The sequence below is a fragment of the Cavia porcellus genome, unplaced genomic scaffold (assembly GCF_034190915.1).
Source record: "Cavia porcellus strain 051 isolate PalLab524CR breed Dunkin Hartley unplaced genomic scaffold, mCavPor4.1 scaffold_17, whole genome shotgun sequence".
NCBI lineage: Eukaryota > Metazoa > Chordata > Mammalia > Rodentia > Caviidae > Cavia > Cavia porcellus.
Window position 1 is genome coordinate 44,836,977 of NW_026947500.1, and position 12,755 is coordinate 44,849,731.

The following is a 12,755-nucleotide window of genomic DNA, read 5'->3' on the forward strand; positions in this document are numbered from 1 at the left end:
AAAGTGATTGCATAACGATGTAAACTCAGTACTGAGAGGCAAGCCAGGCGTGGTGCTGCATGTCATAATCTCCGCACTTGGGAGGGTGAAGCAGGAGGATTGCAGTAATGCTCTAAGTATAATCTAGGATTACTTTTAGTGGATAAACAGGTCTCACTTTTTTTTCAAATAATAGTGCACTCACTACAGCTTGCAGTCATTAAATTATCAGTATTATGACTTTTTGTCCTCCAATTACACTTACAAGTAACCGCCATTCTTGGTTATTTTCACTTGTAGATTTGACCTTTATATATGCTCCCATTTAGCTTTGTAAATACATTTTCAAATTTGTGTCACAGACACCCGCAAAGCTTCCTTATATCAAGCTAGACTTGGTTTTCCAATTACTCAAGATCATTTAGAAGATTTTCTTTAATTTTGCCAGAAATGTGAAATATTGCCTCCTTAATAAACCCAACTCCTGCATTTATATGTTTCTGAATTACTTAATATATTATATTCACTTAATGTAATTTGCTTTAATAGTTCATAATTTGCTTTTGAAGAGAAACACACACTTGTCAAGTCAAAGTAAATTTGGCCCAAATGGGACAAAGACTTATACAATGAATCTTGGCATAACAGCCCTTGCATAAATTGAAAACTAACATAGTATACAGCTTACTTTAGGAATACATTTTTGTAACAAATCACTGAAGCTGAGCTTTACCCAGTCACAAAAAGTCAATGTTGTCTGGCATGGCAGCACAGCCTGTAATCCCAGCACACACGGGAGGCTGAGGCAGGAGGATTGCTGTGAGTTCCAGGCCAGCCTGGGCTACAAAGTGAGTTCAAGACCAGGGTGAATTGTATAGTCACACACACACACACACACACACACACACACACACACACACAAGCACCAGAGTTGAAATTAGGCAAACCCCCAATGGTACCCAATCTGCTTGTTTATGTACCTCTTTTCTGTTCTCTTTTTTTCTTTTCTTGAGGCAGAATTTCACTTTATAGCTCATGATAGCCTTGAACTCACTATGCAACCCAGGTGGATGGCCTCAAACTCATGGTGATCCTCCTGTCTCAGCCTCCCAAGTGCTAGGATGACGTGTTTGCCACTACACCCGTTTCTACCTCTGTCTCTAGAACCCCGAACCCCCTTTTTGATGTCTGATTATGTCTCCACAAACATCATCATTTTTAAAAATGGTATACAGGCCACAAATCTGTATCTTGTGTGGGTTAGAACATGGTCTTTATGTCTAACATTTCTCTACAATTTCTCCCCCTATTATGAAGAACGGTGTGACTCCCAAAATCGGGCGATTGCCTTGTGCTTTGACTCTGAAGTCTTCATATGTGTAAAGACGACGGGGCAGTTCCTGTCTTACACACTGTCTCCCAGTCACTGTGATTCATCATTTTAATTCACGGGATCCAGTTGCTAAACGTTCGGGAAGAATTTTCTGTTCTAAAATACGAAAGCGAGCAAAATCAGCAGAGGGCTTATCCACGGAATCCGCAAGTGCCTGTTTGACCGCAGCCTCCTGCTTAGGACCATGCAGGACGCGGTGGGTCCGTGGAGGTTCCCTTGTGCTCTCCGTCCCTGCTCTCGCAGGTTAAGGGAGAGAAACCACCTAGGGCTGGGGCAGTGACAGCAGCTGCCTTGCCTGTGTGGTGCCTCCAGGGCCCCAGCAGCAGCCCAGCTGTGCCGGGCAGAGCTGAGCTCTGCAGAGAGCGCTCTTCCAGGCTGGGCAGACCTGAGCTCATCAGCAAGCTGGTGAGGAGGTGACACCCCCTGGCACATGTTCCCCAAAGCCATCAGTACTGCGAAGTCCACGGCCGGGCTGCTGCCAGGCAGGAATTGAACCCGGGGGCCGTTGGTGCTCCGCACAGCGAGGGTAGCCAGCGGGAGTTGGTCTTAGGGATCTGCGCTGCCACCCATAACCTATGACTCGGACGTCCCCAAGAGCTGGTTCCCGGGGGCTCCCGCAGCTACCTCCCTGCACCACCACTCGGGAAGCGGGAGCCGTGTGCTAGGTGTCACACCTGGTTTCCGGTGGCCATAGAATTCCTGCTCCTGGGCCAGGCACAGAGATCAGCGGCACAGCGCCTGGCTGGCGCGCGAGGCCCTGGGTTCAGTGGCTGCTCCAAAAAAAGAAACAAAACTTTCTGTTCCTATACAATTCACAGTCTGTTCATCTACCTCAGGGCCAAAGTGATCCTCAGCACAAAGGGAACCCCGAGAACACAATGCGCGGGCCACTGACCCCCAGAGCTGGGAGCTCAGGCAGGTTCTGCAGAGCCTGAGAGCGCGCATGCGCAGTGCGGGGGCCCCCTGCCGGGCAGGTTCTCGTCTGCATCCGGGACCCTGAGCCCGGCAAGGCGCCCTCTTGCGCCGGGTTCCCGCGGGGACCCCTCTTCCTCTTCCGTGCCCCGGGGAGCACGCCTCACCCTCGGGCCGTGTTGTGTCTCTCCAGGCTCTGTCCGTGGCTGACCGTGGCCTCGCCCCGCTGCGACCCAGCTGCTCCCCGGTGGCCGGTGCTGGGACCCGCTAACCTCGTCCTCCCTCCAAATCTTCACCTTTATCTGCTCTGTGAGAGCAAATACTGTGTCACTGCTGCCCCCTGACGAATTCCGCCGGTTATTCCTGTCAGCTTGACCGGACTAAGGGTTCCCGAGGAGGCAAGGGGGTTGCAAACGCGTTGACCTCATCCGATTAACATGACGATGAGTGCGTGATCGAAAAGGACATGAGGATTGAAAGAAGTGGGTCGTGGGCTGTCCGGACAGTCCAGCACAGTCTTGACAATTCCAGCTCTGCGGAAAACTCAAGCAAACTCTTAGCTATCAAAAGGAAGTTAAGTGGTGCTGACACCCAGTGGCACAGGGTAGACGTTACCATTCCAAAAGGGAGAAATGACAAATAGAAACCAGCAGGGAAAATATGAAATCGTGTAGTTCCGTGTCCTGCACCCAGGGCAAACGGTGAGGGTGAGCTGTTTACTCCGAAGGGCTTGGAAGGCCCATCCCTACCGCACTGGCAGCGGTGGGCGCCCTCCCAGCATCCCCCTCAAGCTGGCTCTGCTCGCTCCTCTCAGCTGTTCTCAGAGACCCCTGTTCCTGCTTCTGCAGCTTCTAGGGGTATTGCAGTTTCCTCCTTATTCTCACACTCCAGGCATTGCCCTCTCGGGGGTCTGTTCCCTGGTCTCCCAGCCTTCCTCTGAATTCTGGGGGAAAGCCACATTGCCGTGTAACTAGCAAACCAGTTTCTTGTGCTTCTTAGTTAACGTGTAGCACAGTTACTTGTATTCTGCCATATTATGGTACTATGGAACTATTTTATGGTACTGTTTCTGCCTGTGAACCCTAGGACCATCTTTGATCAGCTGTCTTTATATAGATAACTGTTATAGCATAGTTCTAACCATTGCGCCTCATTTCTGTTTTGTATGCACAGCTCAGCCCCGCCCCCCTCCTTCCTATCTTTCTAGGTTAAGTTTCAATTTCCTGAGAAAGCTGTAAAAGCCTTAGGTATCAGTTTCCTGTAACCCCCTCCCCACCCCTCATCCAACTATCTGTAATAAAATGTGCTGTCCTTAAGAAACGTTTAACTACAAGGAAGTTATCAAACTGGGTCAAAGTTCGCAACATTCCTGTGGTTTTTAGCTTTAAAAACTTAATCCCTCAGCTGTGAGGCACAGAGGCTCCCAGGGATTGTGTCCCCAAGCCTGGCCTAAAATAAAGCCTTTGCTCCCCAAATTTTAATTTCTTGCTTCCTTGGGTTTTATTCCGAGGTCCGAGCTATCACATTTGGGGGCTCGCCTGGGATGGGAACAAGACCCCAGACTCATTTCTGAACATTTGAAAGTAAGTACTCTGGAGGGTTTGTTTGGGCCACGGTCAGTTTGTACTCTTGGGGAGGGGACACCCTCAATTTGGGAAGCAGAGACCTCCTGAAGACAAAAATCAATTGCTTTTTGGGACAAATCTTGTCCATTTGTATAGTTTTCGGGACGAACTTCATCCATTTGTGACTCTGCCCCAGGTAGGGAACCGCTCCATTGGTTAATTTGTTAATTCCTCCAGATCCCAAAATTTGACCAATTTTTGAGCACAGGCCATTTTGCTGCAGCTTGTCTTGTCTTGTATGTCTGTTTGTGTGCCCATTTGTTCTAATTGTTCTCCTTTTGGTTACCCCAAATCTAACAGAACATTCTCTCCTAGGAACCCCTTCTATGAGCGCAAAATGGACAAAGGGATTTAGATATTTATGTTCAGTGTTTTTGTACTTTAGAATTTTCTGCCTGTTTAAATTTGTTACTAACTGAGGGGCTTGCTGCCCATTTCTGTTGCAGGATCCATATGGCTTATTAGACTTAAGGTTCATAATAAAAAAATTATTTCCTTTAGCTCACCAAACTGCACGAAGCAGCCTTTGCATCTTTAATGTTGTAGTGCCTTGTTTAATGTTTTAGTCCTCAATTAATTATTTGCAACCTCAGCATGCCTTTTAAAAAAGAGTATTTTCTTTCTGGTTAAAATGTAAACATATGTGCACATATATATGTATATTTATGGTTTTTAAGAATCATATCAACTTTACCAAGTAAAAACCAGGTCATACTATATTTGAGCCAGTTAAAAGGTTACCGTTTTTTTTAAATACAGCATTTTAATATGGTAAAAAGACATAAAATAATTAAATATGTTTTAGACTACTAAAAGGTGACTTCAAGGGTTTTGTTGAGAGTTTTAATATATGAGAAGCGAGAGGAAAGGTAATTGACTGGTAATAGTAAGAAAAAAGGGACAAAGAAAGTGGTTTTGTCTTCAAGTAAAAATGTCTGGCTGGGCCAGAATGTGGAAGAAGATAAAAGCTCAACTTGAGGGTATACTGTAAGTTGTAGAAAGCTCGAGAGGATGTGAATTTTATTTGTCTTGGTTTACAGTACTGCAAATAACAGGTTTGACAAGAAGTAAATTTGACAGTATTAGATCAGTTCTGGTAGATTTATTCATAAGATTGGTAAACCTTTGCTGCAAAATGTTTCCATTAAAATGAGATTATAGGCATCTCCCACCCAGGGACCACACTACCACCACTGCCAGCTGGAAGGAGAGGGCCCAGCCGAGCAGAGAAGACTCCGGTCCGGCCCTGCCTGCTGCCTCTCCCACCCGGGGACCACGCTACCACCGCTGCCGGCGGGAAGGAGAGGGCCCAGCCCAGTGGAGGGGACTCAGGTCTTCCCGCTGCCTCGTCTGGCCAAGGAGCACACCACAGCTGCTGGTCAGAAGGAGAGAGCTGGGCCGAGCTGCTGAAACCTGCTCTGACCTTGCCTGCGACCTTCTTTTGATCTGGAGAGCACCAGCACTACTGCCACTGCCCGGAGGAAGGAGCAGTCCTGCTGAGGAGGTTTGAGGCCTACTTAGGCCATAAGGGAATCTTCCATAAGCCTGGGGAGTTTTGCCATCCAAGGAGCTGGATTGTTACAAAACATCCAATTCCTGGGAGATTATGAGATCCTTACTCTAGGGGGTTGGGGGCCCAATGGGCTTGCAGCCACACTATACTGGGCTTAGCAGGATTTGGGATTGCCTGGACCACACCAAGTGGCCTTCTATCCATCAGGGGAGCTTTGCTACCAGAAGGGGAAACTGAAAATTGAGGAGGCTTTAGGTCTACCTGAGAGGAGCCTGGCGAGCCTCTTTTAATCCAGGGGCTCCACTGCCCAAGGAGGGAGCTACTACCAGACAAGTCCCAAGAGCCCAGGACATAAGAGTCAATTTACAACACGACCAGGGGAAACTGGAACAACACTTGAAACACAGTAATATAGGAAAATGACAAAACAAAAGACCAAAATGCAATCTCAAACATCCAACCCATCCCAAGAAAGCCTAGGAGTGATGTACATAGAAGAAAATACATGCCATATACCTGAAATACCTGAAATAATAGTAACCAAAATAAAGAAGCAGCTCCAGGAATCTTTAAAGGAATTCAAACTAGAAATAATCTATCAGGTAAAAGAAGAAATAATAAAAGAAATGAAGGAGATGCTGAACATATCTAAAGAAGACACAGCTAAAAAATTGGAGGAACTAAACAAAAGGATAGAATCTCTGGATGAACAATATAAGAAACAAACAGAATATATATATATATATAAAACAGATGCAAATAGATATACAGGAAATCAAAAACTCCACTGAAAGTTGTAAAAACCACCTGAATGAATGCGGAGATAGAATTTCAGACCTCGAAGACAAGATTGCAGCTAGTGAACAGGAAAGGAAAGATCCTTTTAAAATAACAAGAAATCAAGAAATAACAATTCAACACCTGCAAGATGACGTGAGAAAAACAACATAAGGTTGATAGGGCTAAATGAAAAAGGAGACAATACAAAGCATGTCAAGAGCATATTTAGAGAAGTAATTGCTGAAAACTTCCCAAACATGAAATTGGAAACTGATATCAGGATCAATGAGGCATATAGAACTCCAAATAGCCATAAGCAAAATAAAACTACACCCAGACATATAATAATCACCATTCCAGAAATTGAACAAAAGAATAGAATATTAAAAGCTGTCAGAGAGAAAAGACAGATCACCTATAAAGGAAAGCCTATCAGAATCACAGCAGACTTCTCAACACAAACAATAAAGGCAAGAAGAGAATGTAGTGAAGTATTTCAGAACCTAAAGGAAAATGATTTACAACCGAGACTGATGTACCTGCAAAACTGTCCTTCAAAATTGATGGAGAAATAAGATACTTCCACGACAAAGAACAGCTGAAGAAATTTATGATCACCAAGCCAATCCTGCAAAGAATACTGAAAGACAGTCTAGATTCACTTAAGTAAAAAACCACTTAACAAAGCAGACAATTAAATAGAACAGAAAGATAAAGATGCAACAGCAGAAATATAACATGTCACCAATAAACCAATATATAACAGGTGTAACCATTAACGTAAATGGTCTCAATGCACTAACTAAAAGAAATAGACTGGCAGAATAGATCAAGAAACAAAATCCAACCATATGCTGTCTACAAGAAACCCATCTAACCCAAAAGAATACTCACAGACTGAAAAAGGATGGAAAACAATACTTCATGCAACAGGAACCCAAAAAAAGCGGGAGTAGCTATTCTGTTTGCAGACAATGTGAACTTCAAACCAATAATGATCAGAAGAGATAAAGCAGGTCACTACATACTGGTTACCGGAAAACTTCAAGAGGAAGAGATAACTCTCTTAAATAAATATGCACCAAATTCCAAAGCACCCAGTTATGTAAAACAAGTAATATCAGAAATGAAAAACTAAGTTAACAGTAATACAATTATAACAGGAGATTTTAACACACCATTGACACCAATGGACAGATCAATAAGACAGAAAATCAGCAAAGAGATAAAAGAACTGAATCACACCTGTGAACAAATGGAATTGATAGACATATACAGAGTATTCCACCCAACAACAACAAAATACACATTCTTATCAGCAGTACATGGATCATTCTCTAAAATAGACCATATATTAACTCACAGAACATATTTAAAGAAATGCAAAAGAGTTGAAATCATCCCCTGCATGTTATCAGATCATAGCGCTATGAAATTAATAATTAATGATAAAAGATACTGCAAAAATCCCACAAACACACTCTTGAGTAATCAGTGGGTCACAGAGGAAATTAAAGAAGAAATTAAACAATACCTACAAGAAAATGAAAACACAAATACAACTTACTGGAATCTGTGGGATGCAATGAAAGCTGTCCTCAGAGGGAAATTTATTGCACTGAGTTCCCACATCAGGAAAACAGAACAAATACAAATAAATAACTTGATGCTACACCTCAAACAGCTAGAAAAAGAAGAGCAAGTCAAGCCAAAGCCAAAAGAAGAGAGGAAATTATAAAAATCAGAGCAGAAATCAATGCAATAGAGACTACGAAAACAGTACAAAGAATCAATGAGTCAAAGAGTTGGTTCTTTGAAAGAATAAATAAAATTGATAAGCCCCTAGCCAACCTTATTTTAAAAAGGGAAGAAAAAGCTCAAATTCATGCAATAAGGAATGAAAAAGGTGAAATCACTACAGACCCAATAGAAATAGAGAAGATCATCAACACCTATATCAAAAACCCCTACTCTCAAAGGTTTGACAACACAGAAGAAATAGACAGATTTCTAGAAGCATATGAAGTACCAAAGCTAGGTCAAGAAATGTAAAACTGCTGAATAACCCAATTTCTACTAATGAAATCGAAAATGTAATTAAGTCATTACCTACAAAGAAGAGCCCAGGCCCAGATGGATTCACTGCAGAATTATACAAGAAATACAAAGAGGACCTAATGCCGACACTCCTCAAACTCTTCAATGAAATTGAAAGGGAAGCAATCCTTCCCAAGTCATTCCTGGAAGCAAATATTACTCTAGTACCAAAACCTGAGAAAGACCCAACCGAAAAAGAGAACTACAGACCAATCTCCCTAATGAATACAGATGCAAAGATCCTCCATAAAATATTGGCAAATAGGATGCAGCAAATCATCAAGAAGATTATACACCATGATCAAGTGGTATTCATCCTAGGCATGCAGGGATGTTTCAGTATATGTAAATCAATAAATGTAGTCCACCATATCAATAGAGTCAAAAGTAAGAATCACATGATCATTTCTATAGATGCAGAAAAGGCTTTTGATAAGGTACAGCATTCGTTTATGATAAGAACCTTGCAGAAAATTGGAATAGATGGTCTTTACCTCAACATAATAAAGGCCATCTATGACAAACCAACAGCCAGTATCATACTAAATGGCCAAAACTTGAAGGCCTTTACTTTAAAATCAGGCACAAGACAAGGATGCCCCCTATCACCACTCCTATTTAATATAGTACTGGAAATACTAGCCAGAGCAATTAGACATGAAAGAGAAATAAAAGCGTAAATACAGGAAAAGAAGAAGTTAAATTATCACTATTTGCAGATGATATGATATTCTACATAGACGACCTGCAAAACTCCATTGAAAGACTCCTAGATATAATAAATAAATTCAGCAATGTGGCTGGATACAAAATCAATACTCAAAAATCAATAGCATTCTTATACACTAACAACAAAATCACAGAGAAAGAAATAAGAGAAGCCACACCCTTCACACTAGCAACCAAGAAAATGAAATATTTAGGAATTACTCTTATGAAAGAAGTGAAAGACCTATACAGGGAAAATTATAATACACTGAAAAATGAAATTGAAGATGATCTCAGAAAATGGAAAGACATCCCTTGCTCAAGGATAAGAAGAATAAATAGTGTGAAAATGGCCATTCTCCCAAAACTGTTATACAGATTCAATGCAATCCCGATAAAAATACCATCAACATACCTCATAGATCTCAGGAAATCAATCCTAAAATTCATCTGGAGTGAGAAGAGACCTAGAATAGCAAGGACAGTTCTAAGCAACAAAGGCGAGGCAGGAGGCATCACAATCCCTGACTTGAAGTTATACTACAAAGCAACAGGAGTAAAATCAACATGGTACTGGAATCAAAACAGAGCCGAAGACCAATGGAATAGATTGGAAGATACAACCACAACTGCAAACACACTCAACCACCTTATGTTTAATAAAGGGGCCAAACATGTTCACTGGAAGAATGACAGTCTCTTTAATAAATGGTGCTGGAAAAACTGGCTCTCCATTTGCCGAAAACTAAAGCTAGACCCATGTCTATCACCATGTACTAAATTAAAATCTAAATGGGTCAAAGATCTGAATATTAAAACAGAAACACTAGGAGAGCGGTTGATCACAGTCCTGAGGAGAGGCAGAACTCTTAAGCAGGCGGTTCATCATGGCCGACATGCAAAATCTGGTGGAAAGGTTGGAGAGGGCAGTGGGCCGCCTGGAGGCAGCATCCCGGCCCTCTGACACGTGCCGGGGGAATGGGTATGGAGTCGATCCTTCACAGGGAGCAGCTCCATATGTGGAAGCGTTTGACTCACTGCTTGCAGGTCCTGTGGCAGAGTACTTGAAGATCAGTAAAGAGCTCGGGGGAGATGTACAGAAACATGCAGAGATGGTCCACACAGGTCTGAAGTTGGAGCGAGCTCTCCTGGCTATCGCTTCTCAGTGCTAGCAGCCAGCCGGTAATAAGCTTTCTGATTTATTGGCACCCATCTCAGAGCAGATCCAAGAAGTGATAAACTTTCGGGAGAAAAACCGGGACAGCAAGTTGTTCAATCACCTGTCAGCTGTCAGTGAAAGCATCCAGGCCTTGGGTTGGGTGGCAATGGCTCCTGCACCTGCCCCTATGTGAAAGAAATGAATGATGCGGCCATGTTTTATACAAACAGAGTCCTCAAGGAGTACAAAGATGTGGATAAGAAGCACGTGGACTGGGTGAAAGCTTACCTGAGTATATGGACAGAACTGCAGGTTTATATTAAGGAGTTCCACACCACTGGCCTGGCCTGGAGCAAAACGGGGCCTGGGGCAAGAGAACTGAGTGGACTGCCATCTGGACCCTCTGCTGTATCCGGTCCTCCTCCCCCTCTCCCGGGTCCTCCTTCTCCTCCAGTCGCCACCAGTTCAGGCTCTGATGACTCTGCTTCCCGTTCAGCACTGTTTGCGCAGATTAATCAGGGAGAGAGCATTACACATGCCCTGAAGCATGTATATGATGATATGAAGACTCACAAGAACCCCGCCCTGAAGGCTCAGAGTGGTCCAGTACGCAGTGGCCCCAAACCATTCTCTGCACCTAAACCCCAAACCAGTTCATCCCCCAGACCAGCCACAAAGAAGGAGCCTGCTCTACTTGAACTGGAGGGCAAGAAGTGGAGAGTGGAAAACCAGGAGAATATTTCCAACCTGGTGATTGAGAACACAGAGTTGAAACAGGTGGCTTACATATTCAAGTGTGTCAACACAACATTGCAAATCAAGGGCAAAATTAACTCCATTATAGTAGATAACTGTAAGAAACTTGGTCTGGTATTCGATGATGTGGTGGGCATTGTGGAGATAATCAATAGCAGAGATGTCAAAGTTCAGGTAATGGGTAAAGTGCCAACCATTTCCATTAATAAAACAGATGGCTGCCACGTTTACCTGAGCAAGAATTCCCTGGATTGTGAGATAGTCAGTGCCAAATCTTCTGAGATGAACGTCCTCATACCTACAGAAGGTGGCGATTTTAATGAGTTTCCAGTTCCTGAGCAGTTTAAGACCCTATGGAATGGGCAGAAGTTGGTCATTACAGTGACAGAAATTGCAGGATAAGCAAAGTGCCAGTGGATCCTTTGCCCTCTCCCTTCACACCATGGGATAAATCTATCAAGACGGTTCTTTTCTATATTTCCTCTACCTTTCTGCTCTTAAACTGCTTCTCTGCTCTGAGAAGCCCAGCTACCTGCCTTCACTGAAATATACCTCAGGCTGAGATTGGGGTGGGATCGCAGGTCAGCTCATCTGCAGGAAGGTGCTTCTTCTCCACATCAGTGCAGCCACACCACAGTCTGCCCCTAAGGAACTGCAGACCTGGACTTTGTGCATTCTAGCTTTCAGTATTTGGGGGTTATTTGACCAACAGTCCTTTGGGAAGAGTAAGACAGTCCAAGGAACTAACAGATTAGAATGTGTGTACTCACCTTTTTATAACAATGAACATGGAGGTAGTAAAAGCTAGTGTGATTCCAATGCGTTGTAACCAAATTAATTTTTCAAGGTTGGCAAGTGAGGCAAGGGTTATACTGGACCAAAGGTTGAAGCCTGGCTGCCTAGCATTCCAAGCTCATATGTTTCCTACAAGCATTTCTGCATTCCATCCTGGGTATGACTCAACCTTGAGGTTGCTGGTACTACCATACTGCAGTAGCAGTGCCCTCATCCAGAGCAGTTCGAGGAGTCCGAGACCCTTTCTTTCTCTGGGATTCCTATGCAATACCTTCCAAAAGAAATGATTTTAAAAGAGGGAAAAAAAAGAACATGCCATTCCAAGGGTCCAGCATTCTTCCACCTCCCTGCTAGGTGCCTGTCACCTCCTTTTGCCTATCACATTAAACAGTTTAGGGCTTTTGTCCAGGCATCCGACAGAGGAATAAACCATCACTACAGGCTGGTTTTAGGTCTTGATTTATGTAAGAACCTTGCTCAGCATTGCTAATGTTTCAGTTTTCCCCGGTAGGACAGTTATCAAAATATGCAACCCTTTTTGGTGGGAAGAGAGATTGTCCTGTGATTTCTACCCATTTTCTGAGGCCTGTGGAAATAAACCTTTATGTACTTAAAGTTATACAAAAAATAGAATAAAGTTAATACCAAAAAAAAACATAAACACTAAATCTATTGGAAGACAAATTGGGTAGAAACCTTGAAGACACAGGAGTAGGTAAAGAATTCATGAACAGGACTCAAACCGCACGGGAAATACTTCCCAGAATCAATAACTGGGACCACTTCTTATTAAAAAGTTTCTGCATGTCAAAAGAAATCTCCAGCATAGTGAAAAGAAAACCCACAAACTGGGAAAAAATCTTAGTGAACTGCCCCTCAGACAAAGGACTTCTGTCTAAAACATATAAAGAATTTTAAAAAAAACTCAGACACCCAAAATTCAAAGACCCCATCCAAAAATGGGCATCTGAGATGAATAAACAATTTTCAGATGACGAAATACAAACAGCAAATAAATATATGAAAAAATGTTCCTTA

The 12,755-nt window shown here is 43.1% G+C and overlaps 1 protein-coding gene and 1 long non-coding RNA gene across 2 annotated transcripts; one reads left to right on the forward strand and one right to left on the reverse strand.

Annotated features, from left to right (window-relative positions):
- Positions 1 to 496: 496 nt before the first annotated feature.
- LOC106026551 (uncharacterized) lies at positions 497 to 2,443 on the reverse strand. Its single transcript, XR_001200194.2, has 2 exons — positions 2,047 to 2,443; positions 497 to 1,468 (listed from the first exon to the last, which is right to left on the reverse strand). It is a non-coding gene; the product is annotated as an uncharacterized LOC106026551 (long non-coding RNA).
- Positions 2,444 to 9,850: 7,407 nt separating this feature from the next.
- LOC100732736 (adenylyl cyclase-associated protein 1-like) lies at positions 9,851 to 12,378 on the forward strand. The gene is given in 2 exon segments (XM_013147497.3): positions 9,851 to 10,345; positions 10,348 to 12,378. Coding segments are annotated over 2 exon segments (1,428 nt in total). The 5' UTR covers positions 9,851 to 9,894; the 3' UTR covers positions 11,325 to 12,378.
- The last annotated feature ends 377 nt before the right edge of the window (positions 12,379 to 12,755 follow it).